The 24,446-nt window shown below is 50.2% G+C and overlaps 1 protein-coding gene across 1 annotated transcript; it reads left to right on the top strand.

The window, feature by feature from the left end:
* Window positions 1–3,839: 3,839 nt before the first annotated feature.
* On the top strand, window positions 3,840–23,664 carry LOC139051879 (uncharacterized). Its single transcript, XM_070528913.1, has 5 exons — window positions 3,840–3,843; window positions 4,495–4,554; window positions 6,698–6,795; window positions 12,595–12,660; window positions 23,382–23,664. The coding sequence occupies exons 1-5, from the start codon at window positions 3,840–3,842 to the stop codon at window positions 23,565–23,567; spliced, it is 414 nt and encodes a 137-aa protein (XP_070385014.1). The 3' UTR covers window positions 23,568–23,664.
* The last annotated feature ends 782 nt before the right edge of the window (window positions 23,665–24,446 follow it).

Here is a 24,446-nt window from a genome sequence, read left to right as displayed (position 1 = left end):
GTACATGTCCAGTAAAGGAGAATAGCTAAAACCAGGACGACTACAAAATGAGAGGGATACACACAGAATCGCTACTAACATGATTAAAAGACGGCGCCGAACAAAACAACACACGAAGAAGGGGAACACGAGACATCACGTAGGCGCACTAACAACTGAGTGTTTTATTTCTTGGCATAGTAATATATAGCTGCTGTCAAGTATCAAAAAAGTATCTTAAAAGTATCTTAAAGTATCTTAAAAGTAGTATCAAGTATCTTAAAAATGTTATTCTGTATCTTCGCTTCCTTGTGCGATGCAGATGACTGCCCTGTTTATTTCTTGTTGTTTTTATACTTGACAGCAGCTATATATTACTATGTCAAGAAATAAAACACTCAGTTGTTAGTGCGCCTACGTGCTGTCTCGTGTTCCCCTTCTTCGTGTGTTGTTTTGTTCGGCGCCGTCTTTTAATCATGCTCAACCAACTAGCCCACCAGCACATGCTCAGTCGCTACTAACAACTACTTTTATTCAGTGCCACAACACACAAATACAGGGTATCCCATATAACTTGAGCCAAGAAGTTAAAAATGAAAGGCGCGTCGGAAGCGAATTGAACTAAACGCATACTATTCGAACAGCCTAAAGTAACTCTGACAAGTTTTCGTTTTCCCCATTACTCACTAATTATTTAAGTTTAATTGCCCAATTTCTTAATTATTGGCTGAGGACCCCAAGTATGATACGCAGATTTGTAGAGCACCTTCAGTAACCACCGATCGAGTTGTTTTCTTCACGATACGTCTCACGTAGTCCTTTTTTTCCGGGTTGCAAAAAAAAAAAACCCGGCGAAATATGAAGAAAAAGCCACGTGACAGAGCACTTCCGTAGAGATATTCTGCTGCTCTCAAGCATGCGTTCGGCGTATAAGGTCGGCTACATCGTGACTGGCGACGAGGAAGCGGCAGGGAGTTATCTCATCGGCAGCGCTAGGTCAGGAGCATGCATTTTCGCCGTTATCCGACGGGAGCCGACGTTGTTCACCAGACGCACGCTTGGGCGCAGCACGATACCACTGCGCATGAGCTCCGTAACGTGGCTTTTTAACGCGATAGCGTTAAGGAGCTCGTGTCGCAGAAAAGCCGGTGTCGTCGGCGTCGGTGTCGGCGTCAGTGTCGGCGTTTGCGGCGTTGACCGTGAGCGATAAATCACGGCAGGCGCTTCATAAACAAAAAGCAACTTCCAAGATTGGCCCGGTGGGAATCGAACCAGGGTCTCCGGAGTGGGAGACGGAGACGCTACCACTCAGCCACGAGTTCGATGCTTCCAAGCGGTGCAAACGCGCCTCTAGTGAATGCGGTGTTGCCTTCGAAACGAGCCGTGGAAAGTTATACTGCGGTGTATATCGGTAATTATGAACATGTAACGTACAGAAGTCACAATTACACGAGTTGCGAAGTGCGTTTCCGCTGCATTTCTTCTGCGCTTTCCGCACACGCAGAGCCATCTTGCGGCAAACACAGAAGACCCCCTCCTCTCAATGTACGGCGCTGCCCCGACAGGAGGCGCGCCGCGCGCGCATTGGGACCGCTGCCAGGCGCGTCGCGGGACTCCCTCTCCCCTGACGACGCTTCGCCGTGCTCCCGGTTTAGATTACTATCTATCTCTCTGCCCGTGCCGATCACGACGTTTGGCTGGCGTAGATCGTTTCCCCTCCGAGACACCGAGTTCTTTGGTTCGTTCCGTTCGCTCAGGCGCACGTTTCGTTGCCGCGCCAAACGCTGCGTTGCTCGACGCTCACCGCGTGATAGGTGGGCGCTAAGTCCGATGCGGGGCGCATCGTAAGTGATCGCTGTGCCGTAGCGCATTGTCTTATACCCCTTGGCAGGTCGACGGGAACGCTGTCGCGTCCCACTCTTGAAGGCGAAGCTTAAGCGTCCTCCAAATTTTTTTTCATATTTTGTAAGCAGATGACTGACACACTCATCTGCTTTTTTTGTGTGTGATCAGCTTTAGTACTAATCGCGCTTGCTCGCTTATGCTTCGCCCCAGAATCAAGGTCTCATGAAAGCATGGTGCACAATTAAAGAGGGAAGGGTTTTGAAGCTCTATAGATACGTCGACGACTTTTGGTGTCTTAGCGTGTGACTCCTCCTACCTGGATACAGTTAATGAGTTTTTAAGTCTTTTTAATCAATCTTGTCAAGGGCTAAGATTTACCCATGATTTACGCCATGTAATCATTTGCAGTTCCTTGATCTTAGCCTAGAGTGCTGTCAACGGCATGTTTGATGGGTTTGCCTTCTTCGAGCACAAAAGGAATTTTTGTCTTTCAAGTCAGAGCATTCAAGAATTGTCAAAAGAGGTATAACATCCCAATGCATGGAATTAGCTCAGTAAATCGTGTGTGCATAAAATGCAGGCAAGTTTTGATAATCAGGTTCGCCGGCTTTCGGCAGCAGGGTTCCCTGTGAGGCTTTTGACAGCTATAGCCGAAATTCTGTTACAGAGGTTGAAATCAGAAAGCCGAGTACGAGGTCCACGACAGAACGTGAAGCGTTATGACCTGTGGTGGTGCCTTATATACATAAGGTTTCCCACAACATTAAGAAGGTCGCAAGTAGGCACGGCGTCCCACTAGATTTTTCTGCTCTGAATAAGCTCGCAAAACTGGGCCCGGACATTCAGTGATAACAGGCGAGGCTCCTAAATTAGGCATGGGATATCGTACGTTCCCTATGCAATCGGAGTGGTTTCCGCCCTACCTTTATCATGTGCAAAGACGTGCATTAGTCAGACCGGGTGATTTATCAACGAGCGACTGAAGGAACATGCCATAAAAGCAATCAGTAATGCTGACAGAGAGGCACATATTGCATCCGATTTGAATATTTGCCGCTGTTGTGCACCGCGCTTTGATGAGACCTTCATTCTGGGGCGAAGCAAAAGCGAGCAAGCGCGATTAGTGCTAGAAGCTTATCAAATAAAGAAAAAAAAAAGCAGATGACTGTGTCAGTGCCATCCTTATCTCTCTATGCTGCAGAGTGTCGTATTTTAAACTCACATATCTGTTAACAACTGCCTGGCGTACTTGATGCGTTCATTTTGATTACATTTGTGCATTTGTGGCCATGGTGTATATATGTGCGTTGTGGCGCGAGAATAAACGCAGTTGTTAGTAGCGCTTCTGTGTGCGTCCTCATTTTGTGGTCGTCCTGGTTTGCGCGATTCTCTTTTACTGCTTAATAAGGTACTTCAGGCCCGTAAATTGGTGCCGCACTGTGTCCAGGAGTGTCCAAAGTAAGTGTGTAGTTAACATGATACCCGTCGTGGTGGCTTATCGGCTTTGGCATTGTGCTGTTAAGCATGTGGTTGATAGTTCGATTCCTGGGCATGGCAGCTTGATTTTGAAAGGGCGAAATGCAAGCACACCCATGGTGTTTAGATTTAGGTGCACATTAAAGAACTGATGTGGCCAAATTAATCCAGAGTCCTCCACGATGACATCTCTCATAGCTCCAGTGTCGCATTGAGGTGTTGAACCCCATTATTCAACCCATCGGAAGAAGGTCGTGTTGAAAGCGCCAACATGACCGTAGATGCTATGTGTTTTCGTCAGGCATTGCCTGATGCAGTGGCCGGCCAAATTGGGCCTGTAGTACATATTTACACATAAACACATTTTCTCGTCAGTAAATCGCTCACAAGGAGCTCCAGGTTTAGACAATACGAACAAATGTGTACACGTGATGATCATGTCTAGAAAATAGTACATAGGCATGTGCCTAAAGCAGCTGAAAATTCAAGCAAATGTTTGCGCTACACCCAGTTAGCCGTCAGCACAGCTCTTGCTCACCATGGGTTTGTCCGCAGTGCACAAGTTGGCAGAACACCACGGCTTTTCTGTGAAATGCTCCCCAGCAAATTCGGAAATATTTCATGCAGAAGAAAGGGAAGAAGAAGGGGGTGGAGCTTGTAACATTAACATATATGAGCTCTTGGCTCGATTATGGGACAAGGCAGGAGAAGAACTTTGTGAATGCTGTTCAAGGCAATGAGAAAGTTTGCTGTGGAGTGGCTTACTTGTTCAAAGTCCATAAAAAGTTAAGCAGGCATGGCATTGCAAGTTGCTGCATTGACATATTTACTTTGTAATGTATGAAAGTAATATACAAAGACTTGTCGGTCTGTTGTCATTGCAGAGCCTAGTGACAGGTTATCAGGTGTCAATGGTTCCAGAGCTTTGCAGCCTTCGAGTAAGACAATACTTCATATACAGGACCAGTTTTTTCTTGTTTGCCATCCTCGTGTGTGACTGTTGTTCTGTCTCAGTTATTGTTCAAAGTGAAAAAATTGACCTCCACCCTACAGCAGCAGAAAGCTACAAATTTCCTCTGGTGCTTCATGCTACTGTTGGGTGCATGACATTTTTTTACGTTCACGAAGCTTCCTCTAGTTCATTAATTTTCGCAGAACTGATTTGCAATAACATTGCTTGTGCATTATCTTCAGGATGCAGCACTGCTGCTGCGTTCCTTGACAGCGCCACAGTGGTCCTGCCCGACCAGCTTGGTAAGATTTCTCTGACACCATTACTTAGTTTTCAGGAACAGATTGTGAGACACTTGCTCATGCTAACCAATATTTATGTGTGCACTCGCTCATACTTATCGAGTCATTTTCACCAATACTCACCTACATACCTGTAGCACTTTTCAAAGTACATTCTCATACATTTATATATTCACCCCCGTCTGTGTGGAAAACTTTCAGATAAGCACAGTCTTATCCAGATGTGCCTTGACTATTTCCAAGCCAACCCCCTTTTTTTTTCAGGAAGCCATCACCAATCTTTATGCGTAATGCTTATGGATAGCTTTCGTTATTGTAATATCAGCAGTTCATATGACATTTTCTCTTGTATGTCAGTGTTTCTAAGTTGCAGATAGACATTCTCACGGAAACTGTCTATTTGAAGCTTGACATTTCTTGGAATAGAGTTCACACACGACACATTATTTCTGGCACTGTGAATACAGGAAACCACAGAGGTGCCAGCGGCTAAGCATCTTCATTGAGCCACATTCAAGCTGGTGACGCCACCAGAGATTTGTGCTCTTCTTCGTAATCATCGATACTAAGTTGAAGCTCTGAACATGCCTCACTAGAGCTATCCAGGCCTAATCGTTTATTTGAAGTGAGCAAACATCGAAATACACAATGATTTTAGCATTGAAAATGGCGGCGGGTGTCAATAGGGCCGCCTAACTCCACAGTACAATCTCTAAATCCCTGGGGAGGCACATTTCCAATTCATTCCTGCAAACTGCAGCGACAGAAATTTTTTTTTTGGGGGGGGGGGGGGTGAGTGGAGACCTGGTGCCATCTAGTGCACAGCATTCACCCAAAATATGATAAATTGAGCGCCACTCATTTGTGGTGCTCTGTGGATAAAAGAAAGCCTTTGGACGAGCGAGACTCATAGTATTTGTTATAACTTAGTTGATGCATAGTTTCCATAATTAGTGGGACTGTGCGTAAGCAGTTGTTTAAATAGAACTAATCGATTAGAAATTTGCAGAAAATCGAATTGAATTTTTTCCTTTGCCTCAATATGTACTGCCACGCAGCAGCGGTGCGCAGATGGTTCCAGATGAGCTCGGTAGGAAATGTTTTCTTAAGCATGCTCTTTTTATGCATATATATTTTTATGCATCTGTTTTTTTTTCAGAGTACTCGCAATACTGCGCGATCATAAATTGCACATGGCATTTTAACCAATCATCAGCATGCCTCTCTTCGATTTTATTTCCGCCACATAAAGGACACAAAATCACTGTGTCATGATGGTGCTATTGGTGCCGCTCAACAAGATTTTTCGGAAGTTTTGCAGGGCTCCTTTCACGTATCATGTGGATAATTTTAGTCCCTGCTACATGTTAGGGCGCTTTGGAGTTTAATATGCACTTACAGCCTGGCTTGTAATGTTAAAAGCCATCAGTTATTGATCACGCATCCATCCTTTTTTGTTTGAAATCTCTTTCTGTGCACATGTGCAATAGATTTGGCAGGTGCGTTTCGTGTTGCAGAGCACCATTAAGAGTTTGCATCCACCGACTTCCTTTTTTGACTGGAGTTGTGTTGTTCTGCCATTATAATTAATTATTAGAAAATAGCCCGGTTATTAGTTGTTTTGTTAGTTAAGGTAGTGCTGTAGAATGAATTGCTACACATCAGCAACACTATACAGGTTGTAAAAAATAATTGAGATTACATAAATATCATTGTTCACAGCTAGCAGCCTTACAAAATTACGAACATAGTACTAGAACTCTAGTAGTCTGCTACATCACAACTTCCTTTTGCTTTAGTGAAGTCTGATCTCAAACTAATGCGACGCTCCAAGGTTTTACTTATAGGCAGTGCAGGTGGAACCCTCCAGCAATGTGACTCCAATTAGTGCAAAGGAAAAAATACACAGCATGTTGGAAACTGCACAAATAATTGTTTCAGGATTAAGCTAAAGACTGTACACTTTCAATGCATTTATTACTTTGAAAGCTAACGTGGTCAGGCTTTCTAATTGTGTCAAAGCTGTAGTCATTTCTTTTAAGATGTCTGCCAGTGTGGCTCATTTGATTTGCCATGTATACTACATGTCATTTACTTTTGTCGGTGTCCAATTCTTATCCCTATTAAATGCTTCTCATTGTAGGACAACCTTGGAACTCTCAGGAGCTAGAGGACGCTCTCATGAGCGAACTGCCAAAGGGCCTCCAGACTGTGATCAACAGTGAGAGAGATGATGGAAAGGTAATTTCATTAGGCATTGGGCTCTGCCTTTTTCCTTCATAGCAAGATAAGTTATGGTGCAGGAAAACGTATGTTTATGTGCTAGGCCATGCAGCCTGCTATTTAGAGGTACGCATACATTTTTGAAAGCTTTGCATTACAGTCATCTCGTGACTACTCACTTGGCAAAACAGCTCTGGTGATTGTATAATTTTTGTATTAGCAGCCTCAAAGCAGCACCTAAACCGATGAAGCATGCACCTGGGGGTTGATGGCTAAGACACATGTCCATGCATAGGTCCTTCAAGATAATATTGCCGCGACGCCATCAGCGCCCGACCACGTTGACGAAAAAGACGACGACCTCATCTGTGCAAGCGAGGCGCTAGAGAAGAAGAAGCCTGGCCTGAGCGCTTGCCTTAACTCTCTCGAATAAATACCGCTCTCCTTTCTTGTCTCCAGTGAGCCGTGACACTGGTGGACGTGCTGGGTATCGCATCATCACCTAATGATAGGGACGACTCCTGCGAGTAGCCCTGCATCCAGCCCTTCAAGACATCATCCACGCGTCGAGACACCTGTGCACCGCGCAAGCCGCCGCCTGCAAGGTCTGTGCCCGGAATTCGGCCTCTTCCAAGGCACGTTGTCAGCGACCTCACCGACTCAGGAAATGGCGCTTGGAAGTCCAACACAGGTGACTGTTCAAAACAATCTAGTCTCCACTAGCTTCCACGGTGACACGTATGAAGACGCCGAAGACTGGCTGGACCAGTACGAACGCGTAGCTAAGGTCAATCAGTGGCGTCCGGACCAGAAGCTTTCCAATGTGTACTTCGCTCTTGAAGGTAGCGCAAGGACGTGGTTCCAAAACCGCGAGGCACATTTGACAACGTGGGACGAATTTTGCCGTCGGCTACTTGACACCTTCGGAAGCACTGATCGCCGAGATAATGCACAACGCCTTCTCGAGTTGCGCATTCAGAAGCCAAACGAAAGTGTTTCGATGTTTGCCGAGGACATGTCTCGTTTGTTTCGCCGCGCGGATCCCAACATGCCTGATTCCAAGAAGCTGAGCCATCTCATGCGCGGCGTCAAAGAACAGCTATTCGCTGGTCTCGTGCGTAACCCGCCTACAACTGTAGACGAGTTCATTAAGGAAGCCACAGCAATCGAGCGGGCGCTGCAGCAGCGTTGCCGGCAATACGAACGCCTGACTAACGATGCGCCTGCAGGAGCCGCAGTATTGACAGCGACAGACGAGACCTCGCTACGTGAACTAATAAGAGACATTGTGCGCGAGGAGATTGCGAAGCAAACTGCGACACCGAAGGAGTTCACTGTTGCTTCGGTCGCTGAAGTTGTCCGCCAAGAAATCCGGCAAGCATTTGCGTCACCTGAGCCACTCCCTCAACCGTGTCCCGAGCCACGCTTAGAGCCGCGCGCATACAGCTACGCGGACGCTGTTCGACGCCCTCTTTCTACCGGGCCAGTACAGCAGTACCACCAGCGGCCACCTATTGCTGCCTGGATACAGAGGGAGCATTTCAGGCGACCCCAGCTTCGCAGGACCGACGTATGGCGCACTGCTGATCGCCGACCATTGTGTTTTCAATGTGGCGAACCAGGGCACATTTATCGTTTTTGCCCTCATCGCCAAGGTGGCATCCAGGAAATGCCACCTGCCACCCCACGACAGTTTCCTGAGAGACATCGACGCTTCGACGACAGTGCCACTCGGGAACAAGGCAGCTCAGCTAATCTCCGGTCGCGCTCGCCGTCTCCGTTGCGTTATTCTTCGCCGAACCGTCGCAGTTTCGCCGACGTGGTAAGAGGCCGCTCTCCAAGCCCACGGCGGGGAAACTGAAATCGGCGACCTCCGGGGGGAAGGTTGCAAGTCGTCGAACCGCCGAAAGTCCCCCAACATTACAGAGAAACGAGCAGAGCAGCCCGGAGAATCGGAACGCCGACGAATTTGTGAGTTCCGACCTACTTTTAACGATTGATGGGCACGACGTGACAGCTTTAGTTGATACTGGCGCAGACTTTTCGATAATGAGTGAGCAGTTGGCAGACCGGCTTAAGAAAGTCAAAATGCAATGGACGGGCCCTTATATTCGAACTGCCGGGGGCCAGATAATGACACCTACAGGAAAATGTACTGCACGACTCCAGATAGGAAATACAGCTTTTGTCGCCACTTTTATGATCTTAAAGGAGTGCTGCAGATCACTCATCCTTGGAATGGACTTCTTGAGGGAGTACGGTGCCGTCGTTAACATACGGGATGGCGAGATAACCTTGTCAACTAGTACAGAGACGAGCCACGACGAAGAGCGCCAACGTACATCGTTACGTGTCGCCGACGACGACGTCTGCATACCACCACTATCATGCAGTCTTGTCTCCGTCAGTTGCGGAGAACAGTTTGACAAGGACGGCGTAGCCGAACAACTAACTGCACTTCTGTTCCACCAAGGTGTTGCCATCGCTCGCGGTATTGTCAGCCTAATCGGTGGTCGCACAGAGATACTTCTGACAAATTTTACCAATGAACGCCGTCACATCAGTAAAGGCACCGCTGTGGCATACTTTGATGAAATTGACCACGTTCAACACTGCTTTGCTGTAAAGGAAGAATCGACCACCGATACGATGCCACATGCACCCGTCGTCGACGTTGACCCAGGTTTAGCGCCGCAAGAGAAACAAAGTCTCAGGGAACTGCTTGCCGATTTTAAGGACTGCTTCTCTACAACGTCCCGAGTGCGTCAAACACCACTGACGAAACACCGCATCATTACGGAGGAAACAGCAATACCCATCCGACAGCATCCGTATCGCGTGGCTGAGAAAGAGCGTGAAGCAATACAGCGGCAAGTCAAGCAAATGCTAGAAGATGATGTCATCCAGCCGTCAAAAAGCCCTTGGGCATCGCCCGTGGTACTCGTTAAGAAGAAGGATGGTAGCCTGCGGTTTTGTATCGATTATCGCAAGCTCAATCGGATTACAAAAAAAGATGTGTATCCCTTACCACGCATCGACGATTCCCTCGACAGGCTACGGCATGCACGGTACTTCTCATCGATGGACTTAAAAAGTGGATACTGGCAAATAGAGGTCGATGAGCGGGATCGCGAAAAGACTGCATTTGTAACGCCTGATGGGCTCTATGAATTCAAAGTTCTCCCTTTTGGTTTGTGTTCCGCGCCAGCCACGTTCCAAAGACTAATGGATACTGTACTCTCAGACCTTAAGTAGAAGACTTGCTTAGTCTACCTAGATGATGTCATTGTTTATTCTGCCACATTTGATGAACATCTCAGACGGCTACGGTCGGTTCTTCAAGCCATACGGTCCGCTGGGCTTACCTTAAAACCTGAAAAGTGCCACTTTGGATATGAAGAACTACAGTTTTTGGGCCACGTAGTAAGTCACACAGGTGTCAGACCTGATCCTGAGAAAATCGCAGCCGTCGCAAAGTTTTCAAGGCCTACAGACAAAAAGGCAGTCAGACGCTTCCTGGGCCTATGCGCATATTACCGGCGATTTATTGCGGGTTTTGCACGCATCGCCTCACCGCTTACCTGCTTAACCAGAGATGATGTCACGTTTAAGTGGGGCGAGGAGCAGGAGGCGGCATTTAACGAGTTGCGGCACCGTCTACAAACTCCGCCTGTTCTTGCCCACTTTGACGTGGATGCGCCGACAATGATCCACACCGATGCCAGCAACGTAGGTTTAGGCGCCGTCCTTGTTCAACGGCAAGACGGCGCTGAGCGAGTCATCGCTTACGCGAGTAGAACATTGTCACGTGCCGAGTCGAACTACTCCACCACAGAGAAGGAATGCTTGGCTGTAGTATGGGCAGTTACCAAGTTCCGTCCGTACATATACGGCCGCCCATTTCAAGTTATAAGTGACCACCATTCTCTCTGTTGGTTGACCAACATGAAAGATCCATCTGCACGTTTGGCACGCTGGAGCCTACGGCTTCAAGAGTACGACATGACGGTGGTCTATAAATCGGGAAGGCAGCACTTAGACGCTGATTGCCTTTCCAGATCGCCGATCGAGTCGTCCGGCGGAGATGATGACGAATCCACTGGCTTTTTGGGAGTTGTTGATGCGGCCACCATCTCTCAACAACAGCAAGAGGACCAGGAGCTCGCGTCACTAATTGATTTCTTAGAAGGCCGCACCACAAACAAGCCCAGATTGTTCTCGAGGCACCTGTCATCATTCTGCCTACGCAACAGTGTTCTTTTTAGGAGGAACTTCTCTTCAACGGGGAAGAAATATCTACTCGTCGTCCCTAAAACACTCCGCAATGAAATTTTGCAGGCCTGTCACGACGAAGCTACCTCAGGTCACTTAGGCTACACAAGAACATTAGCACGGATCAAAAAGAAGTATTACTGGCCACGGCTCGCAGCACAGGTGAAGCACTACGTTCGAACGTGCCTTGACTGTCAGCGGCGAAAAGTGCCACCTACGAAACCTGCCGGACTATTACATCCCGTTCCAGTGCCTGCAACACCGTTTGCACAAATTGGGATGGACCTTTTGGGCCCATTCCTAATATCTGCTGCCGGAAATAAATGGATCATAGTCGCGACAGATTACCTTACGCGATATGCTGAAACCAAGGCACTTCCTAGCAGCACAGCAGCCGAGGCAGCACAGTTCTTCATCGAAAACGTCGTCCTGAGGCACGGTGCTCCAGCGGTCATCGTAACCGACAGGGGAACCGCGTTCACGGCTGAACTTTTGCGAACTGTACTCACCCTCAGTGGCACGGCACACAGAAGGACGACAGCCTATCACCCGCAAAGCAATGGACTTACGGAGCGCCTCAACAAGACTCTCGCAGACATGCTGTGCATGTATGTCGATGTGGAACACAAGAACTGGGACCAAATATTACCCTACGTAACGTTTGCTTTTAATACGGCTCGGCAAGAAACAACAAGAATGACGCCATTCAGTCTCCTCCACGGTCGAGAAGTGACTACAATGCTGGATGCTATGCTTCCTCATGACTTCAGCGATTCCGAGACTGACGCCGCAGATTTTACAGAGCGCGCTGAAGAAGCAAGACAGCTCGCGCGCGTTCGCATAGCTAGCCAGCAAGACCGTGATGCCCGACGTTACAATGAACACCATCGATGCGTCGTCTACCAGCCCGGGCAAAGAGTGTGGGTTTGGGCTCCAGTACGCCGCCGAGGCCTCGCGGAGAAACTTCTGCGACGATACTTCGGACCGTACAAGGTTTTACGACGCCTTAGCGACGTCAACTATGAAGTCGTTCCTGACAGCCCATCCTGCTCGAGGCGCCGTCAGGACCTGCCTGAGACTGTGCACGTGGTGCGCATGAAACCGTATTTTTCTGAGTGACATGGACACGCTCTGGTTTGCTGGACACCAGATGCTACCCGCCGAGCATCGGGACGATGCTCTTTCTGGAGGAGGGCAAACGCCGCGACGCCATCAGCGCCCGACCACGTTGACGAAAAAGACGACGACCTCATCTGTGCAAGCGAGGCGCTAGAGAAGAAGAAGCCTGGCCTGAGCGCTTGCCTTAACTCTCTCGAATAAATACCGCTCTCCTTTCTTGTCTCCAGTGAGCCGTGACAATATACCGTATCGTGCGCACTGTCTTATCTCGGGGGTCATGCTGGGGAAGTGCTAATGGCGACATTTTCAATTTTAGTATAAACATATGGTTGATCCCTCCTTCGTAGGAATCTGTAGAACAGAAAAGTTAAGTGTCTTCACGGAAGCTCTTCCATGTTTGACTCGTGAACTCATGGTCCACTGCAGGGAAAGGCGCAAGATTTGCAGGTTGGTCACCATGATGCAGGCTTGCTTGGCAAGAGCGTCCTATCGGTGAGCGGAGTCCTGCTGCCGACTCGTTTTGGCGAAGATATGGGCATTTTGGCCCGAGTGCACTCAGCGTCAGGAATACAAGTGGCAGGGTTCGAAGCTTGCGCTGCAAACGTGCGAAGGCGTTCTGTTTCATGCTGGCGTGTCTCTAGCCGGACTAAAGCGAGATTCACCCGTCAATGTCGTTACCTTTCTGAGCCGCTTAGTTCAGCAGTTTTCCTAGTTGGTGCCATCAAGAGCGAAGCAGTAGGCGGTGTGTAAGCACTGACGATGCATCTTGAAGCTGCACTCCATAGGCGACGAGGTTGTCACAGGATAATCGGACAGGAAAGACAAACAATGTGCGGAAGCTGCGTAGTTACCTCAGCCGAAGGCCTATACTGCCTACATCAGGCTGAAGGAAAAAACCAGTCGCAAAACACAATGGACAAGAAGAGAGATTCACACCGCAACGACAGGAATATCAACTGAGCTGTATTTGAAATGGCGAATTCCCAGCAAGACCAGCAGAGCATGCGCAACAGCAGCATCACTAAGCAGAGCATGAAAAGTGAAATTATTGCACCTATCGTAACTGATCTAAAAAGGCAAATTCTTTTTCAAGTAAGCGCCCCGAGGTTGTACTAATGCAGCCGTCACTTAATAAACTGATGTAGTTGGCTTCCAGGATTTCTCGCTCTTCTATGTCCTTGCCCCTACCAAGAATCGTTGCGTTGCTGAACAAAGTGTAACAGCCACATTCATTGCATAGTTGTTTCCCCCAGTGCAAAAAGAACATAAAAGAAATGAGGGGGAGGCCCGCGCCACAATGACGTATAACGGGCTTAGAACGCCAATCAAAATATAAAAGATTGAGGCATCATCACGAATGACAATTCAAAATAAATTTAGATACAAAAGCCAATAAGGTAAAAAAAGTTCGGAGCTGAAGCCAAAGGTATAAGTTAGGATAGTATATGAGTATGGAGTAAGTCATCAAAATTGGCAGCTCGGACACACCAAGTAGCGTGCTCCTGTACGTTTTATTAAGCATTAAGCTCCGGCAGGGATGTGCAGTCGTTGGGATTCTGCAGCTTTATTGCATGAAGATGCGATATTTTAAATTGCGCCGGCCATCTTCCTTCGATTGTCCATCTTCTGGCCAGGGGACAGATCAATGTGCGCACTTCCATGTGCTAGGGTCCGGGTCTATCGCATATCAGCGGGGCAGGAGGCTAGGTCCGTGGTAGGCCAAGAGCGGCATGATCTGGTGATTGACCTGAAAGCTCTAAATCACAAATGCCCGGGATAGTCGCCGAGCAGGCGGAGCTCAATGATGCGTGCCAGCATGAGTCTGAAGGAAGTATGTTATGCAGCAAGAGAGTGATAGAAAGAGAGATATGACACAGTGGATAGGAAGGGAGGTAATGTAGATGGAGCATGCGGTTAGGACCATAAGCAACGGGTTATAGACCCCACCACGGTCGGCATGTACAGTGCTAATGGCACGAACAGACATGCAAAAGTAATATGAAAGCGTGAAAGAGCGAGGTGTGAGACAGAAGCCATGGAAGAGCAAAGGGAGTTATGAGCCGTCCGGAAAAGTGGTAGTGGTGGGTTGCGCAGGCACAGAGCGAACAATGGCATGGGCTAACTGTAATAACAATGCGCGCTGTCGTTTACTTTGCAGCATCGCAAGGTACACTGCTGGCGTCAGATGCTCAATCCGGGAGTCAGCGCACATTTGTGCCACTATCGACGCAGTACCTGGGCACGCAGTAAAATAGTGCTCCGTTCCCTCGCACTCCGCAACGCAGGTACACAGATTCACGGCACTAAGATGAAATCGATGCAAGTAATATGGGAAGTGTCCATGTCCTGTGAAGAGGTGAACGAGTAAGTGTTTTGGATGGAACCAGCCAGGGATTGATTGAACACTGGTCACCCAAGCGTAGAGGCAGGTGCCCCGCCCCTCCCGCTGCCAGTACTAGTGCCGCTGGTTCGTAGCAATCCCAAAAAACCGCTTTTTGATCGATCAAACGGAGTGAGCGGTCGTTCGAACTGCTCCATTAGTGCACGCAGACAAGGCGGCGGTGTCAGCGAGCTCGTTACCCAGCACGCCCGGTGCCGTGGTACATGAAATAACAGGACACAAGGTCAGTTTCTTGCCAAGAAAGGAAGCTCATTCCTGAACCGCCGTATCTGCTCCCCCGCAGCGCGCAACCGCGACAAGGCCACCAACAGCGACAGACAGTCGGTGTACAGGTATACCGTGTGGCGCAGGGTAGCTATATGTGCCAGCGCCTCCTCACGTGCACACAGCTCAGTGCCGAATGCTCCAGAGGCACTGTTTGAACCGCACCGATGGCACCGGCTGTTGGAATCTCAGCGCGGCCACCAGCTGTTGGAACCTCAGTGCTGACGCCCGTTATTGCAACTGGGCCGCAAGCCCCAAGGGTAGCGTTGGCCTGGCGGCCTGGGGCACACTGGAAGCATCCGAAGGTCCCAGCAAAGCATGAGGCGACTGCTAACAGAACAACTTGTTTATTCTAGCATCGCAAAGAGCGGGCGGTCAGGTCGACCGAAGTAGAGAGACGGGAGAGCACGTTACTCAACAGCAGAAATCGGAGCCCTCTCCTGGCGTCCGGGGGCAGCTGCTCTTATACTCTCGGACTTGAGAGCAAGAGGGAAGGTCACGGGACTACACCACGTGACAGCGGCGACGGACGGACGGAAAGACACGTTGGAACAAGGAGGTGACGCATCAGCCGGGCCGGCGCCGGACAGACCTCCTCGCTTCACACTGGGGGAGCTCCTCTCCCCGGCTGCCGCGCTTTGACAAGCGTGGGCACACACACACACACGCACAAAGACACGTGGCACTGATCATGCCGGGACGCGCTCGGCGGGGCGCGCTCGCGGCCGCTCCGAACGGGCCAAAATGTCCGCCGCTTGGAACGAAGCTCCGGCGTACGTTGCATCCGCGCTGGCTTTACCGCGCGTCGTAGGCGAAACGTAACAGACCGCCCCGCCGGGGGAGGGAGATCCCGATGGTCAGGGGACTGCATCCGCTGTCCGGAGGGATGTCGCTCGATGATGCTCATAACCGAAGTCGGTCGTCCCTCGGCGTTTCTTGAGCGCAGCGCACCGAGAAGGCCTCGTTCTCACGTTCAGGTTCACAGAGGACACTGCAAAGTGACTTCGGGAGAGTTTTCATTTTTCTCTCGTTCCCAGCAAGCGTTAGAACTACGCCGAAACTCAGCCGCTCAGTCAGCAAGCACGGCACAACCCTCACTAAGCCATGCCAGGCTCTTTCCCCTTTAATACTACTGCCTAGTTCCTTACAGTAGTCTAGCAGCACTCAGAACGCGTCCACAAATTGGAAAATTGCACTAGAAAGCACATCATCACTTTGAAACACTACACAAAAGCAATATGTTAAAAATCCTGCCTCAGGAAGAAAAACATCAATAACAAGCAATTTTGAGGCTGATTCCCACGTTAGGGGCTTCGACTTAAGCCATCGGCGTTACCGTTGAGACTCCCCTTTTTGTAACGCACCTCAAAGATTGTTGTTGCAAAGCGAGGCTCCAGCGCAGGAGGCGGCCATTTTTGGGAGAGATGGTCTGCAGCCATTGGAGAGGGCAGTGATCCGTCTCAATGATAAACCTCGAGCCGGCTAGATAGCATGACAATTTCTGAACGGCCCACACGAGACACGCACACTCTTTCTCGGTGGCGCTGTACGCCTGCTCACGACTGGTCAGCTTACGACTAGCATACAGGACGGGGTGTTCTACTTCTCCATTTTCCCGTTGGCACAGTACAACGCCCATGCCTCGCTCACTAGCATCGCACTGAACAACGAACCCTTTGGTGTAGTCGGGCGATCGTAGCACAGGCTGGCTTGTTAGGGCACTCTTTAGGGCGTTAAAAGCTCTTTCCTTGGTCTCGTCCCAGACGACTGTTTGCGGCTCTGTCTTTCTTAGAGCATCCGTCAGGGGAGCCGCGATATCAGAGTACCTGGGGATGTACCTCTGATAGTAGCCGGCGACACCTAAGAACGACCGAATATCGGTCTTCGTGCGCGGTTGCGGAAAGTCTCGCACAGCGGCCACCTTTATTTCAGACGGGCGGCGACGACCCCGACCAATCACGTGACCAAGGTAGACAACCTCGGCCTGTGCTAACTGGCACTTGGGAGCCTTGACTGTCAAGCCCGCTTCGCGCAGGCGGGTTAGCACTGCCCGCAAGTGTGCCATATGCTCAGACCAGGATGCGGAGAATATCGCTACGTCGTCTAAATACGGTAAAGCGAATTCTTGCAGTCCCCGCAACACTTTATCCATGAGGCTTGAAAAACAGTATGGCGCGTTCTTCAAACCAAAACTCAACACTTTAGGACGGAATGTTCCCATTGGTGAAATGAACGCCGCATACCTACTAGCCTCTTCTGTAAGTGGAACCTGCCAATAACCCCTGACAAGATCTAGGGTGGAAATAAACTGAGCGCTACTAACTTTCTCAAGTCGCTCCTCGATGTTAGGGATCGGATAAATTTGATCTTTAGTTATGGAATTTAGCCTGCGGTAGTCGACACAAGGACGAGGTTCCTTGCCCGGTACCTCAACTAAAATCAAAGGGGAGGTATAATCACTCTCACCCGCCTCAATAACACCGAGCTGTAGCATCTTCTTTACCTCAGCCTCCATAATATCGTGCTGGCGGGGTGACACCCGGTACGCCTTGGATCGTACTGGCTCTGGGGAGGTAAGTTCTATATCATGGGTAAGGACAGAAGTCCTACCAGGCCTCTCAGAGAACTGACCTTGAAACTCTTGTAAGAGCTGGCGCAGTTCGGTTTTCTGCTCAGGCGACAGCGGTGCTTTACTGATTAAGTCACTAATGACTTGATCGGTGTCTTCCCTGTTCGTCACTGAGCCTAGTCCCGGAAGCTCGACCGGAAGTTCTTCGGGAGCGTTTACCATCATACACACTACTGCTTCCCGTTGCTTATAGGGTTTGAGCAGATTACAGTGGTAAACTTGCTGTGCTTTCCGTTTTCCTGGCAGACTCACCACGTAGTTAACGTCCGACAGTTTTTGAACAATTTGTGCTGGGCCCTCCCACTGCACGTCGAGTTTGTTTTTTAGCGATGTGCGCAATATCATGACCTCATCGCCCACCTCAAAACGACGGGCCCGGGCTGTCCGATCATAATAAACTTTGGCCTTCTGCTGGGCCTTTGCCATTGCTTCACCTGACAACTCCTGTGCCCTTCTTAAGCGTTCGAGGAGCTTAAGCACGTACTCCACCACGACTGGGTCGTCGCCCCTGCCTTCCCACGATTCTCGAAGCATGCGAAGCGGAGACCGAAGCGAGCGACCGTACACCAGCTCAGCTGGCGAAAACCCCGTAGCCGCATGCGGCGCGGTCCGTAATGCAAACATCGCCCCAGGCAGACACAGCTCCCAGTCAGTTTGATGTTCAAAACACAATGCTCTCAACACGCGCTTCATGACGGAGTGGAGCTTCTCAACGGAATTCGACTGGGGGTGGTGCACTGAGCTGTGTAGCAGCTTTACCCCGCACCTTTCGAGAAAGGCCGTCGTCAAAGCGCTAGTAAACACTGTGCCCTGATCTGATTGGATTTCCGCAGGAAAACCAACTCGCGCAAATATGGACAGTAGTGCATTGACTATCTCAACTGAGCTGAGTTCTTTAAGCGGCACTGCTTCAGGGAACTTTGTCGCTGGGCAGATCACAGTCAAAATGTGTCTGTACCCCGTGGCTGTTACCGGCAGAGGTCCCACTGTATCAATAACGAGCCGTCTAAAAGGCTCCGTAATGATAGGTACCAACTTCAACGGCGCCCTCGATTTGTCCCCTGGTTTGCCCACCCGCTGACAGGTGTCGCATGTCTTCACAAAGTGGTCTGCGTCCCGAAAACACCCTGGCCAATAGTACTCTTGCAAGAGACGGTCCTTAGTTTTCTTAACTCCTAGGTGTCCGGACCACGAACCCCCATGCGACAAGCGCAACAGATCCTGACGATAGCACTGAGGCACGATCAGCTGATTGAACTCCACTCCCCTGCGGTCTACATACTTCCGGTACAGGACCCCACCTCTTTCCACAAAGCGAGCATTTTTCTTGGCGGTACCTTCTTTGACAATGCAGCGTATGTTTTCTAGGCTGCCATCCTTCTTTTGCTCGGCTATCAAAGCCGACCGGCTGACTTTTAGCAACCTATTAAGTCCGTCTGACGTAGGCGCGATGAGCAAATCTGCAGATAGCTCTTCTAACTTTCCCGCATCGGGAATTTCCTCTCCAGTATCTGGTGCCTTTAACGCTACAGGCTCAATTTTATTCAGTTCGGGCGTGCTCTGAATATCACCTTGCTGCGCCTCTGACCCTTTTTCATCGTTCGACAACGTCGGCCCCGCAACTACCGCCTTTGCAGCGAGCTCCCGAACCTTCGATCTGGTTAAGGCCTGAACGCTAGCCTCACCAAACAAAAGATCAAAAGAGATCACCTCCTTCTCGCGCAGGAGGTGATCGGACCTGTTCGAAAATAGGTACGGGTACTGGGGGGGCAGCATAGATGACACTGCCGCCTCCGTCTCAAGTGCTCCGAAAGGTCCTTCAATAAGCACTTTTGCTACGGGCAGACACACGCTATGAGCTTCCACGGCTTGCTTGATCCATGCGCACTCGCCCGTGAACATATCGGGTTCTACGTAAGAAGGGTGAACTACATCCATCGTAGCTGCGGAATCGCGAAGCACTCGGCACTCCTTCCCGTTTGCGAGGAGGTCTCGCATGTAAGGCTCGAGAAGCTTCATGTTCTCGTCAGTGCTGCATAATGACAAAAACACGACTTTTGTTTTTGTTTCCGGACACTGCGCCGAAAAGTGACCCGGCTTCTGGCACGTATAACACACGCGCGCTTGCCTCGTCTCGAACCGCTTTCTGCGTTCGGCTTCGGCTGCCGCCGTCTCCTTACGTTCGGTCGGACTGCTTTCACTCGCATCCGCAGTACGTGTGTCCCCCTTTGCTCTCATGGGCGTGAACTTCGGCCTCTCGAACTTAGAGCCAAATTCACCCTTTTGACCGTCCTTAGCTCCGCGAGCCCGACGCGTCACAAACTCTTCGGCTAGCTCAGCGGCTCTAGCCACCGTACTAACGTCTGGCCTATCCAAGACCCAGTAGCGCACGTTCTCAGGTAACCGACTATAAAACTGTTCTAGCCCGAAACACTGCAGAACTTTCTCGTGGTCACCAAACGCTTTCTCTTCTTTGAGCCACTCCTGCATGTTTGACATAAGCCTGTAGGCAAACTCTGTATACGACTCACTTTTGCCTTTCTCATTTTCTCGAAACTTCCGACGGAACGCCTCCGCGGACAGCCTGTACTTTTTTAGCAGACTCGATTTCACTTTGTCGAAATCCTCTGCCTCCTCTCTCTCCAAGCGAGCGACTACGTCGGCCGCCTCGCCGGGTAACAAAGTGAGCAAGCGCTGTGGCCACGTTTCCCGAGAGAACCCCTGCTTCTCGCACGTTCGCTCAAAGTTAACCAGGAACAAACCAATGTCCTTTCCAAGCTTAAACGGCCGCATCAGGTCAGTCATTTTGAACAATACTCGTTCTCCTGCACCGTGTGCCTGACTTCCATTACGAGCGCGTTCCATCTCTACCTCGAGACGCTTCATTTCCAAAGCGTGGTCGCGCTGTTCTTTTTCTTTCTGCTCTTTTCGTTCGCGCTCATCTCTCTCTCTCTGTTCTTTACGTTCAAGCTCATCTTTTTGCTCTTTAAGTTCGCGCTCCTGTCTTTTTGCAGTCTCCCTCTCCTCAATGGTCTCAAGGCATTCCGACAGCTCGTCATCCTCAGCTCCTAACTCAAGAATAACCCTTAGCAGTTCTGGTTTTCTGAGTTTGTCTGAGACATCCAGACCCAACTCTCTTGCAAGCTCCAACAATTTCGGTTTGCGCAACGACTTCAAATCCATGGCTGCTCTGAATGCTGCTTTTTCTACTGCCTACTATTGTCTTGCCGCAAACTAACCCGGCAGCAACGACAACCACAATTACCAGCTATGTTTCTGACACTAACAAAAGCCTGGCAAAACTCAGAAGAAGAAAGTCCCGCACTCACCAAACCTCGCAGCCAAGATTTCAGCGCAGTCGTTCCGCTGCAGGCAACCAGTCATCACACAGGGCTCGTTGCACTGCTCCCGGATGGTCGTTGTGCTGCTCAGCATACAGTCAACCGCATATCTTCGCTGCTGGCCTCCGTTGTCGCGATCCCACCGCTGGCAACCAGATGTTTGAACCGCACCGATGGCACCGGCTGTTGGAATCTCAGCGCGGCCACCAGCTGTTGGAACCTCAGTGCTGACGCCCGTTATTGCAACTGGGCCGCAAGCCCCAAGGGTAGCGTTGGCCTGGCGGCCTGGGGCACACTGGAAGCATCCGAAGGTCCCAGCAAAGCATGAGGCGACTGCTAACAGAACAACTTGTTTATTCTAGCATCGCAAAGAGCGGGCGGTCAGGTCGACCGAAGTAGAGAGACGGGAGAGCACGTTACTCAACAGCAGAAATCGGAGCCCTCTCCTGGCGTCCGGGGGCAGCTGCTCTTATACTCTCGGACTTGAGAGCAAGAGGGAAGGTCACGGGACTACACCACGTGACAGCGGCGACGGACGGACGGAAAGACACGTTGGAACAAGGAGGTGACGCATCAGCCGGGCCGGCGCCGGACAGACCTCCTCGCTTCACACTGGGGGAGCTCCTCTCCCCGGCTGCCGCGCTTTGACAAGCGTGGGCACACACACACACACGCACAAAGACACGTGGCACTGATCATGCCGGGACGCGCTCGGCGGGGCGCGCTCGCGGCCGCTCCGAACGGGCCAAAATGTCCGCCGCTTGGAACGAAGCTCCGGCGTACGTTGCATCCGCGCTGGCTTTACCGCGCGTCGTAGGCGAAACGTAACAGCACTAACAACCCGGTATTTGCTCTCACGCACGACTCGACCACACCGATCCAAGGCTACAAACGCGGCGCCCGCCGCAGTGGTGGTGTAGGCGCCGTCCCTATATACGTGATAAACAGGAGCCCGGGAAAGCATATTAGCCTGTTCAGGGATGAGGCGCGTGAAGGGAAACCGGACGCGCTCACTAGGGTGCTCCGTCCACGGGTCACAGGGGAAGTCGAGTAGGTGGGGATGAAAAGTTTCAACGCCACAATGAGTCACCTGGCGATGTGTAAATAGGAAGAACTCTGCCGTCAATCGATCCAACTCCACAGTAAGGGGAGGACAGTTGGCTAACACATGAAATGCCGACGTGCGCGTCGTGTGGTAGCGCCCGTCATGGCGACAAGAAGGGACCGCTGGGCAGAGAGGACGTGCGTAGTAAGGTGGGCGGAGGGGAAGGGGGGCCACCAAACTGGGGACGCGTACGCAACGGCAGGCAGCAGAACCTGTCGGCATAGTCGGCGAATAATTGCCGGAGGGAGCGTGCGATGTAAACGGATAAAATTTAATAATCGAACAGCCAATACCTCTGATTCAGATTTAATATAGTCAGCCTGGGAAAAGAAGTCAAGTTTATCGTCAAAGACCACACCAAGGAGTTTGATGCGATCCTTGCACTGCAAGAAAGCACCATCCAATCGGATGGACGGCCGCCGCTTTGACGTTCCAAAGTGGCCGTTGCTAAAAAGTGCAAAGAAAGATTTTGTGTGACTGATTTGGACCTTGTTCTGTCGAGACCAATTAGAGACCAATGTAAGGACCGATTCCGCCAAGGCCTGCAGTTGCAAACGCGAAGTGCCAGTAATGAGGAGTATGGTGTCGTCCGCACAGGCCTGCATGTGTACTCCCTTGGGAAGGTCGAGATCTAAGAGCGAATGGATGACTACGTTCCATAATAGCGGGCTGACCAGTGATCCTTGAGGGGTGCCTTGAGGGGTGCCAGTCGACGAGCGTGCAGTCACCTCACCCCCGTGCGAACGAAAGACAACGGTTCGACCCGTCAGAAAGGACTGGAGCAGGTTGTTGAGGTTGACAGGGCAGTGGTGCTTGCGGAAAAACAAGAGAACCGCGTCGTGCCACACGCTGTTGAAGGCCCCTGTAAAATCTAACGAGATGAGGACGGCTGGAGTCTTGGTGAATTTCAGGGCGCACAGCCTCTGACGTAATGCATAGAGCGCCTGAAGGGCACCATGAGCATGTGTAAATCCGAACTGGCGAGGATGAAAAAGATTGTGTGAGTGCAAGAAATAGTATAGCTGGGAATTTAGTAGGCGTTCGAGGACCTTCGCGAAAAGCGAGTTCATGACAAGGGGCCCGTACGCGGATGGAAGGTGAGGGGGATCAAGGCAGAAAGCTGGGATAGTTGGTGTGTCATCATTATTGAAAGGCTATCTGCTAAATTCAAAGCCCAGCGCCCCGCTATATTGCGCTAGCCTTTGAATAATAGTGAGGGGGACGACCAGGCTTCAGTATGAAAATTATTCTGCCAACCTTCCAACAGGAGGGGAAGTGGTCCAGATTGAGAGCACTGTTAAATAAAGACGTTTCGGTGTTCTGGCGCGCTTTTTGAGTTGAAGGTTTCACCATTTTTCCAAGCCGGCGCTCCGCTTTTACGCGACAGTGTATTTGAGTGCAAATTAAGAACCTTTATAGCCACATTTATTTCGGTTTTAGCTTTTTTTTTTTAACCAAAAGGTCTTGTTGCAGGTTTGTAGGAATGGCCATAGAGAAGCGAACGAAATGGTTGGTTCGTATGGTGGTCTTTCAACGGCTTTTGTTCTCGATTGCCGCAAGGCGTTCGTGCGCCGTCTGGACGGGCAACCTGATGCAAGAGGCCGAGATGAGGCATATGTTCGGTTTCCGGGGAGCTCGCGCGTCCCCTTTCGCCTATAGGCATTCCAGCAGAAAGGCAGCTAGGCTGGAGTCATAAACAAGAAAAAAAACAGCAACATGTGCTGCGAACGAGGAGTACCGAGCGCCGTAGAGTCCGCTGTCCGGACCCATATGGGTGACAACACCCGATAAAAAATCAAAGTAAATAAATACATAAACAAAATGACACGTGCAAACAATTTGCCGCATGGATGGTTTGTCGAGAACGACAGGGAGATTGTGGCACAGTGATGGACATAGCAAATTGCCAGCGCGTGTCGTCTGCTAGGAAAGTGTCGTCTGTTAGGAAAACAAGTTGTGGGGCTCGCGCGCCGTCCGCGCGCCTCATTCGCTACGAAGTTGTTGTTCCGTCAACAAGCTCACGTCGCACTCACGTACGCTCTCCTCCGAAGAGAATGCACCGCAACGCAAGACGGCACCTCGTTTTACTGAAGACGAGAAGAGCCTACTGACCGCACTTGTCAATGACTGCAAGCATATTGTAGAATGTAAAAAAAACTGATGTCGCATCATTGCCAAAGAAGAACGAAACATGGAAAGAAATAGCTAAACAGTATAATGCGAACCACGGGATTACGCGGCGTGACCACCTCCAACTGAAGAAATGTTGGAACAATCTCAAGCAAAAGTGGAAAGAGGAAGCTGCAAAAGAAAAGCGAGAGCGCCACAAAACTGGTAAGCGCACATGTTCTGTATGACTGGCTCATTTGGGCTACTTTTTATTATGCTCGCGCACTTCTTTTGCGTTCGGTGGATGAGTGCGTGACAGTTTGGCATGCTGAGCGTAAATACGGTTGTGAGCGCTAATAACTAGTGATGGCATGTGTAATCATTGGAGATGACAAAATACACTCGTAATCACGTTTTCCGCAAGCTGTT

Source organism: Dermacentor albipictus, unplaced genomic scaffold, assembly GCF_038994185.2.
Source record: "Dermacentor albipictus isolate Rhodes 1998 colony unplaced genomic scaffold, USDA_Dalb.pri_finalv2 scaffold_15, whole genome shotgun sequence".
NCBI lineage: Eukaryota > Metazoa > Arthropoda > Arachnida > Ixodida > Ixodidae > Dermacentor > Dermacentor albipictus.
The sequence above is the reverse complement of the archived record's forward strand: the minus strand, read 5'-3'. Positions and strand labels throughout refer to the sequence as shown.

Coding starts and splice junctions, on each gene's coding strand:
- LOC139051879 (XM_070528913.1), top strand. Junction 4,555..6,697: donor GGTCCTGCCCGACCAGCTTG/GTAAGATTTCTC, acceptor TTCTCATTGTAG/GACAACCTTGGAACTCTCAG. Junction 6,796..12,594: donor GTGAGAGAGATGATGGAAAG/GTAATTTCATTA, acceptor GGTCCACTGCAG/GGAAAGGCGCAAGATTTGCA.